The 24,865-nt window shown below is 36.4% G+C and overlaps 1 protein-coding gene across 1 annotated transcript in view; it reads right to left on the reverse strand.

Moving 5' to 3' along the window:
* flt1 (fms related receptor tyrosine kinase 1) overlaps positions 1–24,865 on the reverse strand; it is a 109,143-nt gene that overhangs the window by 42,537 nt on the left and 41,741 nt on the right. The window contains exons 6-11 of the mRNA XM_072913525.1: positions 20,074–20,239; positions 19,845–19,981; positions 19,591–19,762; positions 12,108–12,225; positions 11,861–12,030; positions 11,466–11,613 (exon numbers count right to left, since the gene is read on the reverse strand). Of these exons, the coding sequence (XP_072769626.1) occupies positions 11,466–11,613; positions 11,861–12,030; positions 12,108–12,225; positions 19,591–19,762; positions 19,845–19,981; positions 20,074–20,239 (911 nt within the window). The remainder of the gene's footprint in view (positions 1–11,465; positions 11,614–11,860; positions 12,031–12,107; positions 12,226–19,590; positions 19,763–19,844; positions 19,982–20,073; positions 20,240–24,865) is intronic.

A 24,865-nucleotide genomic window follows, 5' to 3' on the forward strand; every position in this document is an offset into this window, starting at 1 on the left:
TTTTTGACAAATTGGTTTCTAAAAAAATTTTTTTTTTTTCCTGACAATAATTTTTTTCGAAAAAAAAATTAAAAAAAATTTGGCAAATAGAAAAAAACAAACATTTATTGTTATACTTTTCCGGATTTTTAAAAATATTTTTCTAATAAAAAATATTGTTATATTCTAAAGAGAGTAGCATTTCATTTGTAAATATTTCTTGACAAAATTGTTTCTAAAAAAAATGTTTTCTGGCAAATAAACAATTGTTATATTTTTCGGACAAATAAAAAAAGAAATTGTTCTTTTTTCTGAAATAAATGTTACATATTTCTGTGGGATAAAAAAATGTAAAAAAAAATGTAACAAAATATTTAAATAATTATTTTTTTCTTTACTATTAATATAAAAAAAAAATAAAAGAATAAAAAAGTTTTTTTTGCAAATAGAAAAAACAATTATTGTTATACTCCCCCCCAAAGAAAAATCTGATATTTGTTTCTGGACAGAGTAGCAATAAATGTTATATTTTTCTGGGGGTAAACATTCTAAAAAACATTAAAATTATTCTTGAGAAATGATTTTCTTTAAAAAAAAAAAAAAGTTTTCTGGCAAATAAAAAAAAACAGTTAGTTTTATTTTTCTGCCAAATAAAAAAAATATTGTTAAATTTTTTTAACAAGCATTTTTCTAATAAAAAAAATATTGTTATATTTTTCTGTCAATTCTTTCTAAAGAGAGTAGCAATAAGTATACATTTCTGCAAAAAAATCCCCCTAAAATTGTAAATTTTGTGACAAATTGTTTTCTAAAACAATAAATATTTTCTGCAAATATTTGTCTAAAGAATATATTTTCTGGCAAATAAATTATTATTTTTTCTGACACTATTTGTTTTTTAATTAAAAAAAATATTGTTACATTTTTCTGCCAAGAAAAAAATATAATCATTTTTTGATAAATTGTTTTCTAAAACAATAAAGCTTTTCTGCAAATATTTGTCTAAAGAATATATTTTCTGGCAAATAAAAAATATTGTTAAATTTTTCTGCCAAGAAAAAAACAATAAATGTTAAATTTTTCTGGGGGGAAAATATATAAATTCTTTCGATACATTTGTTCCACAAGAAAAATTTTTTTTTTTCTGAAATGTTTTTTCTAAATAAACCTAAATTATTCTTACAATTTTTTTCTCAATCTTACAGTTTTTAAAATTAATTTTCCAGCAAGAAGACATTTCAAAAATGCGAGGAAAAAAAAACTTTTATGGAATGTTTTTTGTCTAACAAATACGTTGTATTAATTTTTATCCCCAAAAAAAGAAGTTTTATCTTACAAAATGATGTCTTGTTATGATGGTATTTAGTCTGGATCATTTCCCACTGTGTGTTGGCAATAAAAACATGTATTTCCTCTTTTTTGGGTGACATTGCTGATTGTTCCCGGTACAACGATGCGGTTTTTGCCCTGATACTCCTTCATAGGGATGGCTTGCAGTCTGTCGCACGCCCATGCAGAGACAACGGGGCCGCGGTGCGGACGTCACAGAGCGGACACGACACGGTCCTACATGGTCTTCCAAGCGAGAACTACGGGAGCGTCCCCAACACGGGTGTCCCTCGCTCTCTTCCATCGTTTTTTTTTTTTGTGTGGCCTTCTTGCTGGCGCGGGGGCAGGGGGACAAAGAAATCATGAGAACAGAAACTCACAGCTTGTGTGGAGGTGGGGGGTTTAGGTCGGGGCTCGGGACACGCGCCCATGATAGTACCACTCGAGGACACGCAGGAAAACAAAAAGCAACGCGGTGGGTGGCGGATGAAGGATGGACGAAGGATGGATGATGTTCTTCACTATGGGAGCAAGAAGAGGAGCAAAATAAATAAATATTGAGGAAGCAGGTGTCCTGAAGTCTTTTCTCTCTCTCTCTCTCTTCACTGCTCAGCAGTGTTGAAGTCCTCCCAGCGCATCCGCCCACTTCATGTCAGTCACCAAAGGTTGGCTATTGGGGGTCGGAGGGCCGAGATGGCGACTGAGAGGGGCTGCAGAGGTATGTGTGGCGGGAGGGGAGGGGGGGGGGTGCTCTCAAGAATAGATCAAGCTCTTTGGGAAGCGTCCTGTGCCACGTTTGAAGACGAGGGGACAATCACGCTCTCGCGTCGGAGAGGAAGCCAAACAACAAGAGGAAAAGCGCTCTGATTTTTGCGCAGGAAGTCCAGCGCGCCTCCTGCCCGGGCCAGATAAGAGCGCTGCGATTCCCATGGCCGAACCCGGCGGGACCCGGGACCCCTGGGGGTGGGGGGTGGGGTAGGGATGGAGGGGGGGCGCGCACGAGAGGCCCTCCTCAGCCTGGCCCAGCCTGGCCCAGCGTGCCCGGGCCTCCTCCGGCCTGCCGTCAGGCTTGTGGCGCAGCCGGGCTGCAAAGAACAAGGTCCAGTGAGGATCCAGCAAACACACTCAGCACAAGTCAAGCACACGTCACTGAACCAGAACAGAGCTTTGCACCGCGCACCCCCTAGCATCACACAGCAGGAAACAATGAACATGTGACCACATCCATTTGATTTTCTACTCAACATTTTTGCATGAAAATGCTTTCTTTCCTACTTTTTTTTAAAACTTTTTTTTAATGTGACGATAACCATAGAAGGTAAAATGGTACTTTTTGTTTTCTATTTTCACTAACATTTTTGATTGCAATAACTATGTGTCAGAAAATAGTTCTCTCTTGATATCGAAATTTTACTATCGAAATATTTTTTTACCTATTTTTTTCAAAATATTTTTATTTAATCTTCGCAAAACTACATTTTTGAAAATATTTATCCATTTCATTTTTGCAATACTAAGATTTTAAAACATTTTTTACTTTATTCTTGAAATATATAGATATTTTTAATTATTTTTTTGCAAATGTAAAAATGTTAAGTATTTATTTTCTTGCAATAGTACATGTTATAAATATCATTTTTACTTACTCCTTGCAATACTACATTTTTGAAAATATATATCTACTTCATTCCTGCATATGTTTCCCTTTACTCCTGCAATATAATTTTTTAAATCTATTTTTACTTTATTCTTGCAATTGTAAAAGGTTTAATCGCACCACACACACACTCTTAGAATCACAAAGCAGGAAAAAATGAACATGTGACCATATCCATTTTATTTTCCATTTTTTCTACTAAAGATTTATGCATAAAAATGCTCTTTTTTTGTACTTTTTTAAATTAATGGAAAATGTGACGATAACCATAAAATGTCAAACCATACTTTTTGTCCTCTATTTTCAAAAACATTTTCAATTGCCATAGCAATAACTATTTGTCAGAAAATAGTTTTCTCGTAATATTGACATTTTTCTTTCTATTTTTTTTTTTACTTCATGCAATACTAAGACATTTTAAAATATTTTCCCTTTATTCTTGCATTAGTAATTTTTTTTTTTTTTTTTTTTTTACTTCATTCTTGCAATTGTAAAATGTTTAATCGCACCACACATCTCCTTAGCACCACAAAGCAGGAAAAACAACCATTTTCCTTTTATTTTTTTTACTAATGGTCAATTTTTTCTATTTTTTGGAAGGAATGAAACATGTGATGATAAAATGCCATCCTCTATTTTTACAAACATTTTCAACTGCAATAACAAATTGTCAGAAAATAGCTTTCTCATAATGTTAAAATGTTTTTTTTTAACAATTCTTACAATACTACATTTATGAAAATATGTATTTACTTTATCCCTGCAATACTTCAGTTTTGAATATATGTATTTACTTCATTCCTGCAATACTAAATCTTTTTTCACTTTATTCTTGTAAAAGTACATTTACATTTTTTTTTACTTCATTCTTGCAAAAGTAAAATGTTTGCCACAACACACACTCTCTTAGCATCACAAAACAGGAAACAATAAGAAGGTGACCATACATATTTTCTCACTGGAATATTTTTTTGCTAAATATTTTTGCATAAAAAAGCTAATTTCGTGCTACTATTTTGAACAAATGGAAAATGTGAGGATAACCATAGAACGTAAAATGGTACTTTTTGTCTCCTATTTTCACTACCATTTTTAATTGAAATCGCAATTACTACTTGGCAGAAATAGTTTTCTCGTAATATGAACATTTTACTCTTTTGATTTTTTTTTTTTTACCAAGTTCTTGCAATATTACATTTTAAAAAATATATTCTTACTTCATCTTTGCAAAACTACATTTTTGAAAGTATTTTTCCTACAATACTAAAACATTTGAAAATATTTGTCATTTTATTTTTGAACTATTTTACTTAATTCTTACAAATGTAAAATGTTTAAACTAATGATTTTCTTGCAATAGTTTTTTTTTTTTCCAAATATTCTTTTTACTTGCAATAGTAAATTTTTTAAATCATATTTTTGCTTCATTCATGCAATAGTACACATTTTTGAAATATTCTTCTTACTTAATTTTTACAGTAGAATATTTTTAGAAAATGTGTACCCTTCATTCTTGCAGCAGTACATTTTTTTTAATATTAATTTTGCTACATTGTTACGAAAGTATAATCTTAAAAAAACATATTTTCAAATTCATTACGCAATAGTACAATTTTTAAATACATGTTTTATTTTATACAGTGGTACCTTAACTTATGAACACATTGCATTCATATCTCAAATCAACCATTGAAATGAATTGAAATCAATTTACTCCACCTACAACACCACCATTTTAACATTAAAATGCCTTTTAATTTTTTTTTAGAAATACTGTATAAAAAAAACATTACAATAGCATGTACTACAAACAACTACAGTAGTTTCATGAAATAATGTAGTAATATTCTTCAGCATTTACCTTGGGGAGAAGACTTTTGTAGGTGTCTCTTACGGGCTGCTTCTCCGTCGTGTAACAATAGGAACTAGGAAATTGCTGTTTGAGTTCCACACGAACATATTTGAGTGACGGACCGGAAAAGTCAACGTAAAAAAAAAGTGATGTGTGTGTGTGTCTGTGTACCAAAGGAAATGCTTGACCGTGCAAGGTTAGACAACTAATTGAAACACGGCAAACACCGCATCTGCAGCTTTTCAATATTTTTATGGATAAATGTTTGTCGTTTGGACCTTTGTGAGATGCGGATTGACAATTCGGACTCGCCAGGTCATACGCTTCCTCTCCTCCTCACAAACGTTCTTAGTTCCGATGCTTGGAGGGCAGGATCGACTGTCTAATCAACACTTTTCTTTGGTTTTGTGCAGACGAAGCAGGAGCTGCAACGTGTAACAATGTATTAACTCTTCATTGCTCAAACGCCACAACTGGGTGACAAATAGTACTTCAACCGACAGCGGGCTGGACTCAAATGATGCTCGCAACTGAAAGCATAAGTAAAAGTCGCGCGACAGCAATTATCTCAAATTACTCTTAAACTCTACTTGCAATAACACAATTGTTTCAATATTATTTTATTATATAAATAATATTATATAAAAATCAATTATTATATAGTACAATAAAAAATGCTTAATTTCTGCAATAGTACATTGTTTTTACTTCATTCTTGCAATAGTACAATTTGTAAAATATGTATTTTACTTCATTTTGGCAAAGTACAATTTTATATGTATTTGTTTTACTTCATTCTTGAAAAAGGACAATTCGTTAAATATATTTCTACTTAACTTTTACAATAGTGCAATTTTAAAAATATATATTTTGCTTTATTTTGCAAAGTTAAAAAAAAAAAATTCATTTTACTTCATTCTTGCAATTGTAAAAAAAATAATATTTATTTTACCTCATTCTTACAATAGTACAATTATAATTCGAAATGTGTAATGCATTTTTTAAACTTCATTCTTGCTATCGTAAAAATATTTATTTTACTTCATTTTCCTCAGTACAAGTTTAAAAATATTTTTTTTACACTTACCGTAATTCTTGTTAAAGCACCAATGATTGTCACACACACACTAGGTGTGGCGAAATTATTCTCTGCATTTGACCCATCACCCTTGATCACCTCCTGGGAGGTGAGGGGAGCAGTGAGCAGCAGTGGCGGCCGCGCCCGGGAGTCATTTTTGGTGATTTAACCCCCAATTCTAACCCTTGATGCTGAGTGCCAAGCAGGGAGGTAATGGGTCTCATTTTTATAGTGATAGGAGAACTCTTTAAATATATTTTTACTTAAAGGTGCCATATGTAATAATTTCATATCAAGTCATCATTAATAAATCATGTTCTTTTCGAATACCTCTATAACAAAATATATTTGACAAATAAAACCTAAGTAGATATTTGTAGTGTCAGTGCCTATTTCGTTCTCAATGTTGGTACGCTGAGGAAATGCGTTCCAACATTAGCACGGCTAAATGCGGTTTCTGGTACTGTATGTGCATCAGGAACATATGGGGTGGTATTTGCTTGGCACAATATAATGCATTACATGTAATGATTTTCTACTTTGTGTATTGACATGGTAGTAGGCTATATGGTTTATGCGTAACGTGGTTTATGCGTAACGTGGGTTGGCTCATAGAATAGCACTCTGTACTGAAAGATGGTGATGTGCGTACATGGAAGAGAATGTCAGGTTGAATGCAACATGGAGTTATGCTCAACGAAATGTGGCGGTAATTTTACTGTTGGCCTTGGCTTGCCATCAAAGTAGGCCTATGCCATACATAATGTATATATATATATAATTATTTCGATGGTGGTCCGTGCGGTCATTCTCGACATTTTAGCAGGGTAATACCAACAATCCATTTGGCTAATTGACATCAGTAAAATGTGGCATAATTATTTAGTAAACCATCTTGCAAGAAGCATAAACAAGAGAAACCTACAGTGTTGGACTCGTCGATTGCCATTTGAAGTTCCTTGGAGTAGGATTTGCATTCGGCTGTGTATCTGGCAACCTCAGTCATGGAGAGTGGGAGGGGACTACAGAATTTTGACCGTAATTGCAGTACCATTTCTGGCCACATTATAACACATGGCATCTTTAACCCTTGCAATAGTCCATCCATCCATCCATTTTCTACCGCTTATTCCCTTTTGGGGTCGCGGGGGGCGCTGGAGCCTATCTCAGCTACAATCGGGCGGAAGGCGGGGTACACCCTGGACAAGTCGCCACCTCATCGCAGGGCCAACACAGATAGACAGACAACATTCACACTCACATCCACACACTAGGGCCAATTTAGTGTTGCCAATCAACTTATCCCCAGGTGCATGTCTTTGGAAGTGGGAGGAAGCCGGAGTACCCGGAGGGAACCCACACAGTCACGGGGAGGACATGCAAACTCCACACAGAAAGATCCCGAGCCCGGGATTGAACCCAAGACTACTCAGGACCTTCGTATTGTGAGGCAGATGCACTAACCCCTCTGCCACCGTGAAGCCCCCTTGCAATAGTACTTTTTTAAAAATATTTATTTTGCAGAGTAAGATCTTTAAGATTTGTTTTACTTCAATCTCGCGATTGTAAACAATTTTTATATTTATTTTACCTCTTTCTTGAAATAGTACAATCCTAAAAATATTTTTACACTTAATGCTTGCACTAGTACAATTTTTTAAATATATTTTACTTAATTCTTGCATTAGTATAATTTAGAAAATATTTATTTGACTTATTTTTGCAATAATACAATTTTGTTTTACTTCATTCTTGCAATAGTACATTTTTCAATTATTTATTTTACTTCATTTTTGCAAAGTTCCTTTTTAAAAAATATAAAAAATGTTTTTACTTCATTCTAGCAATAGTAGAATTCTTTAAATATTATTTGTACTTAATTCCTGCAAATGCACCATTTTTTAAATATATGTTTTACTTCACCCTTGCAATAGTACACTTTTAAAAATATTTATTTTGCAGAGTAAGATCTTTTAGATTTGTTTTACTTCAATCTTGTGATTGTAAATTTTTTTTATATTTATGTTACCTCTTTCTTGCAATAGTACAATCCTAAAAATATTTTTACACTTAATGCTTGCACTAGTACAATTATTTAAAAATATTTTACTTAATTCTTGCATTAGTACAATTTAGAAAATATTTATTTTACTTATTTTTGCAATAATACAATTTTGTTTTACTTCATTCTTGCAATAGTACATTTTTCAATTATTTATTTTACTTCATTTTTGCAAAGTTCCTTTTTAAAAAAAATATAAAAAATGTTTTTACTTCATTCTAGCAATAGTATAATTCTTTAAATATTATTTGTACTTAATTCCTGCAATTGCACAATTTTTTAAATATAAATGTTTTACTTCATTCTTGCGATAGCACAGTTTTAAAATATATATTCTACTTCATTTTTGCAAAGTACAATTTTACTATATTTGTTTTTACTTTATTCTTGCGGTTGTACAATTTTAAAAATATTTATTGTACTTCATTTTTGCAAAGTACATATTTTTAAATATTTATTTCTCTTCATTCTTGCAAGTATACCATTTTAAAATATTTGTACTTCTTTCTTGCAATAGTACAATGTTTTTTAGTTTACTTTAATCTTGCAAAAGTACAGGTTTTACTTTTTTTTTTACTTTTTCTTGCATCAGTACACTTTTTGAAATATATTTTTACTTAATTCTTGCAATAGCACAATCTTCACAAATATTTTTAAACGTCATTCTTGCTATAATAATTTTAAAAAATGATACTCCATTTCTGCTATACATTATAAATACTTTACATTACATACATACATTTACATGCATTTTCCACAATGTTAAAATAAATAAATTATTAAGTGAAAGTGGCTTTACTATTTAACAAGTGTATCACGATGTATTAGTACAACTTTTGCAAAGTAAAAAATAACATATGCATTCATAATAACATCTGTGTATGGAGATGTCTTAATGTGCAGCTATCATAAACTGTGAGGAAAATACAGGTGGGACTTTTCTCAGCACGTAACTCACGCAACACTTTTCCGCCGGCGTTCCTACAAGGCGTTCACGTGCATCACGAACAAACAGTAAGTCATTTTGCAGAGGCGCCGCGCTAGAACGCCGGAGGTCAGAGGCCAACGGGCATGATGTCAGTGCGTCTGCGAGGCGGAACGCGGCGTGGGCGTCTCAGGTAACACTTAACCTCTCTGATGGGGTCACCAGCAACACAATACGTGTTTGACCTCCGAGAAATACTCCATCAATGTTTTTGCCAAGTGCCTGCTTAAGCGCGCGTGTGTGTGTGTGTGTGTGTGTGTGTGTGCGTGTGTGTATAATATGTGTGTGTCTGTGTGAGCGTGTGTGTTTGTTTTGGATAGGGCTGGGCCATTTCTCATGACAACTTTATATATAAACACATATAAAGCATGTGTGTGTGTGTGTGTGTGAAAGATACAAAAAAACGCATCAGGGGATGTGTGTGCAATCACAATAATAAACATGCGTCCTGCACAGGAAGTTCATTAAATCATCGCGTTTGATTTGGAAAGCAACAAATTGTGACTGCCAGCACGGAACTGCCGTCTATTGAAGTGTGTGTTGTTTGTTTCTGCTTTCAAGTGTGTCTGTGAATGCACCATGCAAGCACACACCCAAACACACACACACAGATATACATTTACATGCACTTAAACAAACATATGGGAAAAATGCAGAAAGACAACAAGAAGAAAAAGAGAACACAATGAAGCACACTTGCGCGCGCACACACACACACCCTTTAGCAGATTAGCACACATGAAAGGCCCTCAAAGGCATCTGTTCTGGTTACAAGAAGGAAACGGTGTCTGGACACACGCTGAAATAGACAAAACATGTCTCCTTTGCAAAATCACACAATACACACACCCACACACACACACACAACAATAACATGAAGTTGTTTTTACTGTCACATTACAGCACTGACTATAACGCTCCATCATATGCAGCTCTTACAATACAACATCAACTATTTGTCATACACTGTATGTACTACTGTATGTACTACTGTATGCACTACTGTACGTACTACTGTATGTACTACTGTATGTACTACTGTACGTACTACTGTATGTACTGTAAATAAGGCTCAAAGTGAGTAGACCTCTGACATTTCAACAATTGCTATAAATAGCTGTTTGTTTTTCTTTAAAGCTGTATGACGACTCGATATAACTGTCATAAAAAAACACATTTTTGCACAAGAACCAATCACAGCACTAGTTTATAATTACAAAATAAAAGTTACAATTTTGAACTATTTTTTTTTTTAAGCAAAAAGAAAAATGTGATGATAAACATAGAGCAGGAAACGGCCCTTATTACGACGGGAGCGCTGGCTGCTCAGTACAACATGGCTAAAGCGACAATAGGTCTTTTTCATATTTTTTTTGAGTAATATAAAACATAATTGGTAAAAGGTTGGCTTTATTCTTCTGGTAAAGTAATTTTTCTGGTTTCTAGTTTTTTGCAATATTAAAATGTTTTAAATATTTATTTTACTTCATTTTTGCAAAGTACAATTTAAAAAATATTTATTTTACTTAATTCTTGCAATAGTTTTAGAATTTGTGTTACACTTTATGCTTGCAATAGCACAATTCTTTAAATATATTTTACTTAATTCTTGCAATAGTACCATTTTAAAAATATTTATTTTAGTTCATTCTTGCAATTGTAATTTTTTTACAAATATTTTTTAGTGCATTCTTGCAATAGTACCATTTTTTTAATATTTATTTTTAATCCATTTCTAAAATATTTTGTTTTACTTCATTCCTGCTATTGTAAAATATTTGTAATATTTATTTTACTTCATTGTTGTTACAGCACAAGTTTGAAAATATTTTTTTTACACCTAATGCTTGCGATAGTATAATTCTTTAAATGTAGTTTTACTTAATTCTTGCATTGGTACAATTCTTTAAAATATTTTTAAACTTCATTCTAGCAAAAATATATTTTTTAAGTGAATTCCTGCATTACCATGTAAAAAAGGTACATACTTTATTTTTGCAATAGCACAATTTTTCCTTTTATTCTTTCATTTGTATACTATGTTAGAATAAATGAATGATTAAGTGCAAGTGGGCTTACTATTTGGCAAGTGTCTCACGATGTATTACTACAACTTTTGCAAAATAAAAAATAACATGTATATTCCTAATAACATCTGTATTTTTTTATACTTTATTTTTTGTAATAGTACATCTTTTATAAATAAAATTTCCACATGATTTTAGCAATAGCACGTTTTCTTGAATAAATCAATAAACAAATAAAAAATGACCTTACCCTTACAGTATATAGTACAGTACAAGTGTTTTTGGTGACATTTAGATTTGTGTAGAAATATGACTTTATTTCAGTAATATAATATTTTAAATGTGTTACTGTTGAGTAGGTTTACTTTGTTGCATACAGTGGTTAACTTCTTTTTACACTTGTATGATGAAAAATTCTGTGATGGTTTCACCTTGGAACAGATAATTTCTACTTTATACGACATGTAGATAAGTATTTTATGTGAAATCTACTTACAGGCCTTTAGGTGGGCAGGGGTGCCAGAGCCACGTGATGTGAGGAGGGGGCACGCCGTGGGACGTACAGTGTAGAGACTGTCTGCTCCCCCGGGCCACAGAACCGGGGTCTTGCAACGAGACCGCTTTCTCGCCTATCTGAGGACTCACTGTGAACGTCCAAGGTTGGAGACACGCAACACGATCATGTGGAGACAAAAAAAAACGCAAAGTCAGCGATTTGGAGTTTGTTCCTGGTTGTGATTGACAGCCAACAGGGGGCAGCAGACAGCAGCACGGTTCCTAATGATAATTCAACATGAAGTGCAGTTACCGTGAACGGCCACCAGGAGATAAACTATTGCTCACTAATGCCTCTGGAGGAACAAAGTGGCGTTGTTGGTCATGTTGTCTTACCGTTAACCACGAGTATTAGCGTGAGGTTCTGGTAGAGTCCGTGCTCCTGGATGCGTACGAGGATGGTATATTTCCCAGCGTCCTCCTCTGCCACGTCCCTGATGACCAGAGAGTTTCCGTCTCTGTGGTACCTGGAGCACTGCTCTGCTGCCACCATGCCGTCCTTCAACCTGCCAAGGCACAGCCATCCCGCGTCAACGCCATCTTTTCAGAAACTTCTCCAAGGCGTTGGCGAGCGTCCTCTTACCAGATGACCTCGGGGACCGGGAAGGCTCGCAGTTTGGGCGAAATTCGGTACGATTTCTGCCCCGCCTGAGCCTCCATCACGGGACCCCGTCTGGGCTTCAAGCGGATGAATGGACGATCTGAGGACACACGTGACCATATAAGGTAAGGCTAAATGTTTACCATGGTCAAAGATCCTCTACGTGACAAGAGCGCTCCAATTTTTTGACAACCTACTGCAAAAACAGTAGTCAAAGATCATTTAAATGACAAAAGTACTCTGCTGTTTTGAAGACAATTGTGAAAAAAATGTGTCAAAGATTGTCAATAGGACAAGAGTGTTTGGCTGTTTTTAAAAACCTACTTCAAATACAGTAGTCAAAGATCCTCTAAATGAGGAAAGCGCTCTGCTGTTAAGAATATGGTGAAAAAATGTGTGTCAAAGATTGTCTATATAACAGAGTGTCCGCCCTGAGATCGGTAGGTTGTGAGTTCAAACCCCGGCCGAGTCATACCAAAGACTATACAAAATGGGACCCATTACCTCCCTGCTTGGCACTCAGCATCAAGGGTTGGAATTGGGGGTTAAATCACCAAAAAGTATTCCCGAGCGCAGCCGCCGGTGCTGCTCACTGCTCCCTCACCCTTTGAAGAACCTACTTCAAAGTCCCTCCACATGACAAAGGTACTGTGCTGTTTAAGGAATCTGCTGAGAGTTCTTTATCCAAAGATCATCTATATAACAGAAGCGCTCTGATGTTTTTAAGAAAATTGTGAAAAAAATGTGTGTCAAATATTGAAATATTAATGACAAGGGTGTTTTGTTTTTTTTGTCATAAAAAAATACAATCATGTGTGCTTACGGACTGTACGTTTGTTTGGGTTGGTGCACTAGTTGTATAATTGTAAGTGTATCTTTTGTTTTTTATGTTGATTTAATAAAAAAAAAAACTTTTTTAATTTTTAATTTTTAATTTCTTGTGCTGCCCGGTACCAATCCATCCGCGGTCCGGTGGTTGGGGACCACTGATCTAAATGACAGAGAATGCTGTTTTTAGGAATCTACTGCAAATGTGTTAGTCGAAGATCATCGAAATGACAGAAGCGCTCTGCTGTTTTGAAGAGAATGGTGAAAAAATGTGTTTCAAAGATTGTCTATATGACAAGAGATTTTTGCTGTTTTTAAGAACCTACTTCAAGTGGTCAAAGACCCTCCACATGACAAAGGTACTGTGCTGTTTAAGGAATCTGCTGAGAATTGTTTATCCAAAGATCATCTATATAACAGAAGCGCTCTGATGTTTTTAAGAAAATTGTGAAAAAAATGTGTGTCAAATATTGTCTAAATGACAAGGGTGTTTTGTTGTTTTGTAGAGCCTACTTCAAATACAGTAGTCAAAGATCATCTAAATGACAGAGTATGCTGTTTTTAGGAATCTACTGCTAATGTGTTAGTCGAAGATCATCGAAGAGAATGGTGAAAAAATGTGTTTCAAAGATTGTCTATATGACAAGAGATTTTTGCTGTTTTTAAGAACCTACTTCAAGTGGTCAAAGACCCTCTACATGACAAAGGTACTGTGCTGTTTAAGGAATCTGCTGAGAATTGTTTATCCAAAGATCATCTATATAACAGAAGCGCTCTGTTTTTAAGGAAATTGTGAAAAAAATGTGTGTCAAAGATTGTCTATATGACCAGAGTTTTTTGCCGTTTTAAGAAAATTGTGAAAAAGTGTGTCAAAGATTGTCTATATAACAAGAGTGTTTTGCTGTTTTAATAATCTACTTCCAGCAGTCTAAGATCCTCTCCATGACAAAGGTGCTCTGCTGTTTTTTTGGAATCTGCTGTGAATTTGTTAGTCAAAGATCATCTATGTGACAGAAGCGCTCTGCTGTTTTTAAGAAAATTGTGAAAAAGTGTGTCAAAGATTGTCTAAATGACAATAGTTTTTGCTGTTTATAAGAACCTACTTCAAGCAGTAAAATATCTTGTACATGACAAAAGGTAAAAATGTGTGTCAAAGATTGTCTAAAGAACAAGGGTGTATTGCGGTTTTTAAGAATCTACTTCAAATACAGCAGTCAAAGATCCTTGAAATGACTGAGCTATGCTATTTTTAGGGATCTTTCACAAAAATTGTAGTCAAAGATTCTGTGTTTTGCGTTTTTTAGGGATCTCTGCCAAAAACGATAGCCAAAGATAATTTATACAACAAGCACAATGTTGTTTTTAGGAATCTGCTGCAATCCTCTACATACAACTAATGGCATTGCGGTTTTTAGTGATTAAGAGCAAAAATGGGAGCCAAGGATTCTTAAAATAAGAGCGCTCTGCTGTTTTTAAGGATCAAATGCAAAAAAAATTGCCAAAGATAATTTAAACAACACACACAATGCCGTTGTTAGGAATCAAAAACGCTGGTCAAAGATACTCTACAGCATATGAAACAGATGCTATGCTATTTTTAGGGATCCACAGCAAAAAAGTTAGTCAAAGATCATCTATGTGAAAACAATACTCCGCTGTTTTTAGAAATCTGCTGCAAATGTGTTGGTCAAAGATCATCTAAATTAAAGAAACGCTGTGCAGTTTTAAAGAAAATGGTGAAAAAAATGTCTATATGACAAAATAGTTTTGCTGTTTTTAAGAACTTAGTGAAAATGCAGTAGTCAAAGATCCTCAACATGACAAGAGAGCTCTGCTGTTTTTAGGAATCTGCTGCAAGAATGCTGGTTAAAGATCCTCTACATGACAAGAGTGCTTTGCTGTTTTTGGGAATCTTTCGCAAACATTCTAGTAAAAAATCCTGTACTTTGCTATTTTTAGGGATCTACAACAAAAATGTTAGCCAAGGATCCTGAAATAACAAAAATTATCTGCTGTTTTTAGTGACCGACGGCAAAAACGCCAGCCAAAGATAATCTATACAACAAGCGCAATTCTGTTTTTTGGAATCTGCTGCAAAAACGTTGGTCAAGGATCCTCTATATAAAAATAATGCTTTGCTATTTTTAAAGATCTACAGCAAAAATGCAAGTCAAATATAATGTATATGAAAAGAAGGATCAGCTGTTTTTAGGGATCTACTACAAAAAAGGTAGTCAAAGATCATCTATATGAAAAAAAATGTTTTGCTGTTTTGGGGAATCTGCTGCAAAAAAGATGTTCAAAGATCCTATAAATTACAGGAGTGCTCTGAAGTTTTTAGGGATCTACTTAAAAAAGGAGCACTGCTTAATGTTTTCAAAAATCGACTTAAAAAACAAAACCGTTTTTTTTAAGAAAATGATGCAAATACACAAGTCAAAAATCCACTGCATAAGAGTGTTTTGCTGTTTTTTCCCCAGCAAAAATCCTAGTCTAATATCATCTAAATTAAAATGTTTTGCTGTTTTTAGGGACCCAGAGCAAAAATTCCAGTCAGAGATCATTTATATGAAAATAATTATCTGCTGTTTTTAGGGATCTATCACAAAAAGGCTACTCAAAGATTGTCTATATGAAAAATAATGTTTTGCTGTTTTGGGGAATCTGCTGCAAAAAAGATGTTCAGAGATCCTATAAATTACAGGAGTGCTCTGAAGTTTTTAGGGATCTACTTAAAAAAGCAGCACTGCTTGCTGTTTTTAAGATAATTATGCGGATACACAAGTCAAAGAGGCATTACATGAATAGAATGTTTTTCTGTTTTTAGGAATCCGCTGTAAAATGCTGGTCAAAGATCCTGTATATGACAGGAGTGTTTTACTGTTTTTAGGGATCTACAGCAAAAATGCTAGTCAAAGATCATCTATATGAAAATAATGCTTTTCTGTCATTGGGACTCTTTTGCAAAATGCTGTTCAAAGATCCTGTATATTACAGGAGTGCTCTGCTGTTTTGAGGACCGACAGTAAAAAAACAACAACGCCAAATGATAGTAATAGTAGTAAATGGCAGGAGTGCTCTGCTGTTTTTAGGGATCTACTACAACAACACTGCTGTTTTTTTAAGAAAATGATGTAAATAGACAAGTCAAAGATCCACTATATGTCAAGAGTGTTTTGCTGTTTTTATGGATCTGCAGCAAAAATCCTAGTCAAAGATCATCAAAATGTAAATCATGTTTTGCTGTATTTAGGAATCTGCTGAAAAAAGTCAAAGGTCCTCTTCATGAGGAGTGTTTTGCTGTTTTTAGGGGTCTAGAGCAACAATGCTAGTCAAAGATCAGCTATATGAAAATAATCTTTTGATGTTTTTGAGAATCTGCTGCAAAAATGCTGTTCAAAGATCTTGTATTACAGAAGAGCTCTTCTGTTTTTAAGGACCTACCGTGAAAAACGCTAGCCAAGACATGACAGAAATGCACAGCTATTTTTGTGGATCTATTGTAAAAACGCCAGCCAAAGATCTTATAAATAATAGGAGTTATTTGCTGCTTTTAGGGATCTACTGCAAAAAGCAACACTGCTGTTTTTAAGAAAATGATGGCAATACACAAGTCAAAGATCTACTGCATGACAAGAGTGTTTAGCTGTTTTTAGGAATCTGCTGTCAAAACGCTGGTCAAAGAACCGGTATACGACCGGAGTTATCTGCCGTTTTTAAAGGTTTGAGAAAAAAATCTTAGTCAAATATCATCTACATGAAGATAATGTTCTGTCATTTTTAGAAATCTGCTGTAAAAACGCGACTCAAAGATCCTGTACATGACGACAGGAGTGTGCTGTCATATTTAGGAATCTGCTGCAAAAATAGTGGTCAAAGATCCTGTACAGTATGTAACAGGAGTGTTTTTCTGCTTTTAGGGATACACAGCAAAAAGCAGCACTGCTGTTTTTCAGAAAATTATGCCAATAAACAAGTCAAAGATCCACTACATGACAAGAGTATTTTGCTGTTTTTAGGAATCTGCTCTTAAAACAGTGGTCAGAGATCCTGTATAAAAATGCTGTCAAAGATGATCTATATGAAAAAAAACGCTGGGCTATTTTGGGGAATCTGCTGTAAAAATCATGTTCAAAGATCCTGTCTATTGCATGAGTGCTATGCGGTTTTTAAGGGTCGACCGTAAAAACGCTAGCCAAAGCTCTTTTACAAAAGGAGTGCTCTGCTGCTAGCCAAAGATCATCAATGAGAAAATAATGTTTTGCCAATTTTTGAAAAATCTGCTGTAAAAATGCTGGTCAAAGATCCTGTATATGACTGGAGTTATCTGCCGTTTTGTTAAAGGTTTGAGACAAAAACCTTACTCAAAGATCATCTATATGAAAATATTGTTCTGCCATTTTTAGAAATCTGCTGTAAAAACTCGCCTCAAAGATCCTGTACATGACGACAGGAGTGTGGGGTCGTATTTAGGAATCTGCTGCAAAAATAGTGGTCAAAGAGTGTTTTTCTGTTTTAGGGAAATACAGCAAAAATCAGCGCTGCTGTTTTCAAGCAAATGATGCCAATACACAAGTCAAAGATCCACTACATGACAAGAGTATTATGTTATTTTTGGGAATCTGCTGTAAAAATTATGTTCAAAGATCCTGTATATAACATGAATGCTATGCTGTTTTTAAGGGCCGCCTGTAAAAACACTAGCCAAAGCTTTTACAACAGGAGTGCTCTGCTGCTAGCCAAAGATCATCACTGTGAAAATAATGTTTTGCCAATTTTAGAAAAATCTGCTGTAAAAACGCTGGTCAAAGATCCAGCAAATGACCGCCGTTATCTGCTGTTTTTAAAGGTTTGAAACAAAAATCTTAGTCAAAGATCATCTATATGAAAATATTGTTCTGCCATTTTTACAAATATGTTGTAAAAACGCGGCTCAAAGATCCTGTACATGATGACAGGAGTGCACTGCTGCTTTCAGGGATCTCAGGCTGTCAAAGATCATCTATATCAGGGGTGTCAAACTGGTTTTTATTGAGGGCCACATTGCAGTTATGGTTGCCCTCAGAGGGCCGCTTTTAACAATGAGTCATATATGAATATACATGTATACATATAATACATAACAATATTTTTTTTTTCCATAAACTGCAAAAAAAACATTTAAATTTTACTTTAAAAACTGGCAGCTCAGTCACCAGGATTTTAAAATAAAAGCAGTGGGTTTTTTACAGCATATAAAAAAATTGAATAAATGGAATGAAATGGAGAAATAATATCACTGTTTTAGCGGGAAAATTCAAGCAACAGAGCTGCCAGGTTTTTTTTTACCGTAAAATGTTGATGTTTTAATGTTTTTTGTTGTTTGTTTTTTAATGTTTTAGGGTCTTACTGTATATGGAAAAAAACTGTACCAAAGTTGATTTTACGGTAAAAAAAACTCAGTAGGCGAAATTCAACCGTAAAATCTATTGTCAATTTTACAGTCTACAATTTGACTGATCATTTGTTATGAAATCATAAGTCAAGCAGATATTTAAGTACAGTATTTATCTTTATTTTAACAAAAAATATTTTTGGAATACATGATAATATAAGGCCCTGCGATGAGGTGGCGACTTGTCTAGGGTGTACCCCGCCTTCCGCCCGATTGTAGCTGAGATAGGCTCCAGCGCCCCCCGCGACCCCAAAGGGAATAAGCGGTAGAAAATGGATGGATGGATGGATGGATGATAATATAATATTTTGATTTTTAATGTCAAAAGGAAAAGAACAAACTAGAGATGTGTTAAAATCTAATATTGGAAATTATCGGTATCGTTTTTTTTTTTTATTGGTATCGGGTTTTTTTTGGTTTTTTTTATTAAATCAACATAAAAAACACAAGATACTCTTACAATTAGTGCACCAACCAAAAAAACCTTCCTCCCCCATTTACACTCACTCACACTCATTCACACAAAAGGGTTGTTTCTTTCTGTTATTAATATTCTGGTTCCTACATTATATATCAATATATATCAATACAGTCTGCAAGGGATACAGTCCGTAAGCACACATGATTGTGCGTGCTGCTGGTCCACTAATAGTACTAACCTTTAAAAGTTAATTTGACTCATTTTCATTAATTACTAGTTTCAATGTAACTGTTTTTGTATTGTTTTACTTTCTTTTTTATTCAAGAAAATGTTTTTAATTTATTTATCTTATTTTATTTTTTTTAAAGTACCTTGTCTTCACCATACCTGGTTGTCCAAATTAGGCATAATAATGTGTTAATTCCACGACTGTATATATCGGTATCGGTAATTAAAGAGTTGGACAATATCGGAATATCGGCAAAAAGCCATTATCGGACATCCCTAGAACAAACACATTTAGTAAGAAAAGATTAAGCATTTTATTAACGCATTCTATTTCCAGGCTTTCGCGGGCCACATATAATAATGTGGCGGGCCAGATTTGGCCCCCGGGCCTTGAGTTTGACACATATGATCTATATGGAAACGCTTTCCTGTTTTCAGGAATGTGCTGCAAAAAAAGTTTGTTTTGAACTGAACACGCAGACTACTCTGGCGGCGGGTTGCCAGGTGAACAGCCCTGCTTTAAAGGCACAGTACGTCTGTAAACAAACGCTCACCATAGACGGTCACCGTGACTTTCTGCTGCTTGGTCTTGTCGCCGCTGCTGACGCGGCAGGTGTACAGGCCGCGGTCGGAGCGCTGCAGCTTTGTGATGGTGAGGATGCTGTAGAACAACATGTGGGTTCTGTGCTTCAGGAGGCGTTTGGAGGTGGAGCCTCTGGCGCTGCTCTGTACAGACAGGAAGTACACCACTTGTCATTGGACAGGAACGCCACAGGTGTATATGATTGTGTCGTGTTGATGGTCCCACCTTTCCCGGGTAGTCCCAGGTGATGTTGACCCTGGTGTTGAGTTCTCCGGTGGCGGTGCAGTTCAGAACCAGCCTCTCCCCCTTCAAGGCCTGCACGGGGCCGGTGCTGTTCAGATACACATCCATGATTTCACTCACTGGAACAACACACAGGAAGCACTCGTTACGGGACACTTCAGAATAAAAGCATCGAGCGCGAGACTCAAGCGCGAGGCTGACGGCGGCTGACCCGGTCTGTGGACGAAGTAAATACGCGACTTGTGCGTGACGCCGTCCACGACGCTCTGGCAGAAGAAGAGGCCGATGTAGAAGAAGGTGGGACTGCGGATGGTGAAGCCCTGCTTGCTGCTCCACAGGATGTTCCTCTGGTCCGGACTCAGGCTGTGGTGGGGGAACTGCGGGAGGACAGACGTCATGTTAGTGCCTCACGGCCGTGAGATCCGCTACCATGACAACACAGCGCAGAAGGAAAACACTGTTAAAAAAAGTCAGTGGATTTTTTTGGTAAAAAAAAAAAAGTCTTGTTTTTATATTTACAGCAATGCATAGTAAAAATTAAAAATGACTGGTGATTTTACGCTAAAAATTCTGGCAGCTTAGTTGCCAGAATTGTCTTGCAAAAAAACCAAAAAAAAACAGCGGTGCCGTTTTTACATTTACAGTAATACACTGTAAAAACACTATGTCGAAACTACAAACCCCGTTTGCATATGAGTTGGGAAATTGTGTTAGATGTAAATATAAACGGAATACAATGATTTGCAAATCATTTTCAACCCATATTCAGTTGAATATGCTACAAAGACAACATATTTGATGTTCAAACTGATAAACATTTTTTTTTTTGCAAATAATCATTAACTTTAGAATTTGATGCCAGCAACACGTGACAAAGAAGTTGGGAAAGGCGGCAATAAATACTGATAAAGTTGAGGAATGCTCATCAAACACTTATTTGGAACATCCCACAGGTGAACAGGCTAATTGGGAACAGGTGGGTGCCATGATTGGGTATAAAAGTAGATTCTATGAAATGCTCAGTCATTCACAAACAAGGATGGGGCGAGGGTCACCACTTTGTCAACAAATGCATGAGCAAAACAGTTTAAGAAAAACCTTTCTCAACCAGCTATTGCAAGGAATTTAGAGATTTCACCATCTACGGTCCGTAATATCATCAAAGGGTTCAGAGAATCTGGAGAAATCACTGCACATAAGCAGCTAAGCCCGTGACCTTCGATCCCTCAGGCTGTACTGCATCAACAAGCGACATCAGTGTGTAAAGGATATCACCACATGGGCTCAGGAACACTTCAGAAACCCACTGTCAGTAACTACAGTTGGTCGCTACATCTGTAAGTGCAAGTTAAAACTCTCCTAAGTAAAGGGGAAAACCGTTTATCAACAACACCCAGAAACGCCGTCGGCTTCGCTGGGCCTGAGCTCATCTAAGATGGACTGATACAAAGTAGAAAAGTGTTCTGTATTCTGACGAGTCCACATTTCAAATTGTTTTTGGAAACTGTGGACGTCGTGTCCTCCGGACCAAAGAGGAAAAGAACCATCGGGATTGTTATAGGCGCAAAGTTGAAAAGCCAGCATCTGTGATGGTATGGGGGTGTATTAGTGCCCAATACATGGGTAACTTACACATCTGTGAAGGCGCCATTAATGCTGAAAGGTACTTACAGGTTTTGGAGCAACATATGTTGCCATCCAAGCAACGTTACCATGGACGCCCCTGCTTATTTCAGCAAGACAATGCCAAGCCACGTGTTACATCAACGTGGCTTCATAGTAAAAGAATGCGGGTACTAGACTGGCCTGCCTGTAGTCCAGACCTGTCTCCCATTGAAAATGTGTGGCACATTATGAAGCCTAAAATACCACAACGGAGACCCCCGGACTGTTGAACAACTTAAGCTGTACATCAAGCAAGAATGGGAAAGAATTCCACCTGAGAAGCTTAAAAAATGTTTTCTCCTCAGTTCCCAAACGTTTACTGAGTGATGTTAAAAGAAAAGGTGATGTAACACAGTGGTGAACATGCCCTTTCCCAACTACTTTGGCACGTGTTGCAGCCATGAAATTCCAAGTTAATTATTTTTTGCAAAAAAAAATAAAGTTTATGAGTTTGAACATCAAATATCTTGTCTTTGTAGTACATTCAACTGAATATGGGTTGAAAAGGATTTGCAAATCATTGTATTCCGTTTATATTTACATCTAACACAATTTCCCAACTCATTTGGAAACGGGGTTTGTAGATGCAAAATTTTCTAAGCTCAACAGAACACCTTATATCAGTGGTTCTCAAACTTTTTTCACCAAGTACCACCTCAGAAAACCTTTGGCTCTCCAAGTACCACCATAATGAAACATTAAAATGCAGTAGCATAGTAGGCCTAAGTATTAATTAAAAACAAGGCAGAGGTTTTATTTAACAAGTATATGTAATATGTTTGGTCACTGTAACATTACACACAGTTTGAACAGTAACACTGTGTTTGAATATAGGAAAATAAAACACTGTTCTTTTAATCAAGCAATTCTTGTGTATACCGCTATTGGTGCACACACCACATTTTGAAAATCACTGCTCTAAATGGTCATGACAGGGACAGGAAATAGAAATATGGAGTTAGTGATATAATGTGATCGTATAATCACCTGGATGATGGAATTGGAAAATGTTGATTTAAAAACGCATTTTGATCCATATTTACTTCATGATGCATTATTTATTTGAAAAAATATTTTTTAAGGATTTAACATTTTCACCTCCTGGTAATGCTTTGCTGCCCCCTGTTGGTGTGGAGGGTAAAAGTCAAAGAGTTCAGGTTCGGACTTAAAAACATATATTAATTTCATATAACTTTGTTGGTCTGTAGGGTGGAGTTTAAAGTAATACATTGTTTAACATTCTACTTAAAAACACATTTTTAATTGCGTAGTTTATTTTGTTGATTGGTTTTATTTGTATTTTTCAGGAACAACTTTGCTCTCATTTCATACGTATTATCATGCCTCATTTCTTCACGTTATGAATGTTTGGCCTTTTGCAGAAGTTACTTTCTTCTGTCTTCTGATTGGTTGGATTGAGGTTATATTGCCACCTCTTGCTTTGAAATATTTTCAAAATCAATTTATATGAGTATGAATATTTTAGGGTCGCATGAAAAAAAAGATGATTCAAAAAATATTATACTGGAATGAGTTCAGGTTTGAAGTAAAATTTATGAGAGGAAACGTGAAGGTTCTGATGGTTGAAATCAGGCGGGGTTGCTTTTGAGGGGTTATTTGCGCTACCTATCGCTTTGCCATATTTTCAAATGCAATATGTGAGTATGAATATTTTAGGGCCGCGTTAAAAAAAGATGATTAAAAAAAATACTGGAATAAGTTCAGATTTGAGGCTAAATATATGGGTGGAAACTTGAAGGCTCTGACGGTTGAAATCAGGCGGGGTTGCTTTTGAGGGGTTATATATAGCATTACCTCTTGCTTTGACATATTTTCAAATGCAATATGTGAGTATGAATATTTTAGGGCCGCGTTACAAAAAGATGATTAAAAAAAAGATTATTCTGCGATGAGGTGGCGACTTGTCCAGGGTGTACCCCACCCAAATGCAGCTGGGATGGGCTCCAGCCACCCCGTGACCCCGAGAGGGACAAGCGGTAGAAAATGGATGCATGGATGGAGTTCAGGTTTGAGGCTAAATTTATGAGAGGAAACATGAAGGTTCTGACGGTTGAAAGCAGGTGATAGCGCCACCTCTTGCTTTGACATACACTATATTGCCAAAAGTATTTGGTTATCAATCCAAATGATCAGAATCAGGTGTCCTAATCACTGGTGTATAAAATCAAGCACTTGATTCTACAAACATTTGTGAAAGAATGGGCCGCTCTCAGGAGTTCAGTGATTTCCAGCGTGGAACTGTCATAGGATGCCACCTGTGCAACAAATCCAATCGTGAAATTTCCTCGCTCCTAAATATTCCAAAGTCAACTTTATAAGAAAATGGAAGAGTTTGGGAACAACAGCAACTCAACTACGAAGTGGTAGGCCACTGTGACAGTTCCTTTCCCGTGGGTTCCCCTGACACCGACAGACTTGCACTGAAGGACAGGTAGTCTTGGTTTTAACAATCTTTAATATGCTCACACACGCCGTGGCAGCACTCAGCTTCCCGACTTTTCAGTCTCTGCTTCCTGCTGTCCGTTTGTCTTGCTGCTCCGACTCCAGCGTGTGTGTCAGCGTGTGTCCGAGCTGGTGTCCCATGGCCCCGACCGCTACTGATAAGAATGACAGGTGATTAGATGATCCAGCCACAGCTGGGGAAATCCAATCACCTGCCAGCTGTGCTTCGAAGCCGATCCCCAACCCACTCCGCAGCAGGAGCGCAAACCACGCCCTCCTCCACAGACCTCCACCGCCAGAGAAGCCGTCCGGCCGCACCTACTCCCCCCCCCTCCCCTGTATGGGAGCGGGAGAGAAAATCAGCTACGGCCATCTGCGCCCCCGGCTTGTGGATCACTCTGAAGTTGAAGGGTTGTAATGCTAGATACCAACGGGTGATCCGCACGTTGGCATCCTTCGTACAATGGAGCCACTAGAGGGGTTTGTGGTCCGAGCAGAGGCTGCATGAGCGCCCCAGCAGGTAATACTGGAGGGCACTGACCGCCCACCGGATGGCGAGGCACTCCCTCTCCACCGTGTTGTACCTCGCCTCCCGGTCCGAGAGCTTCCGGCTGATGTACAACACAAGGCAGTCAACGCCCCCCACCTGCTGGGACAAAACAGCCCCCAGTCTTCTGCCCGACGCGTCAGCCTGCAAACAGAACGGGACCGAAAAATCAGGCATGTGTAGGATGGGCTCCCCGCAGAGGGCCTTTTTAACCCTCTCAAACGCCTGCTGGCACTGCTCCGTCCACTGGACCAGATCTGAATCACCCTTTCGGGTGAGGTCAGTTAGTGGGCTGGTCAGGTCCGCAAACTGGGGAATGAACCACCAG

The sequence above is a fragment of the Nerophis lumbriciformis genome, linkage group LG07, assembly GCF_033978685.3.
Source record: "Nerophis lumbriciformis linkage group LG07, RoL_Nlum_v2.1, whole genome shotgun sequence".
Taxonomy (NCBI): Eukaryota; Metazoa; Chordata; class Actinopteri; order Syngnathiformes; family Syngnathidae; genus Nerophis; species Nerophis lumbriciformis.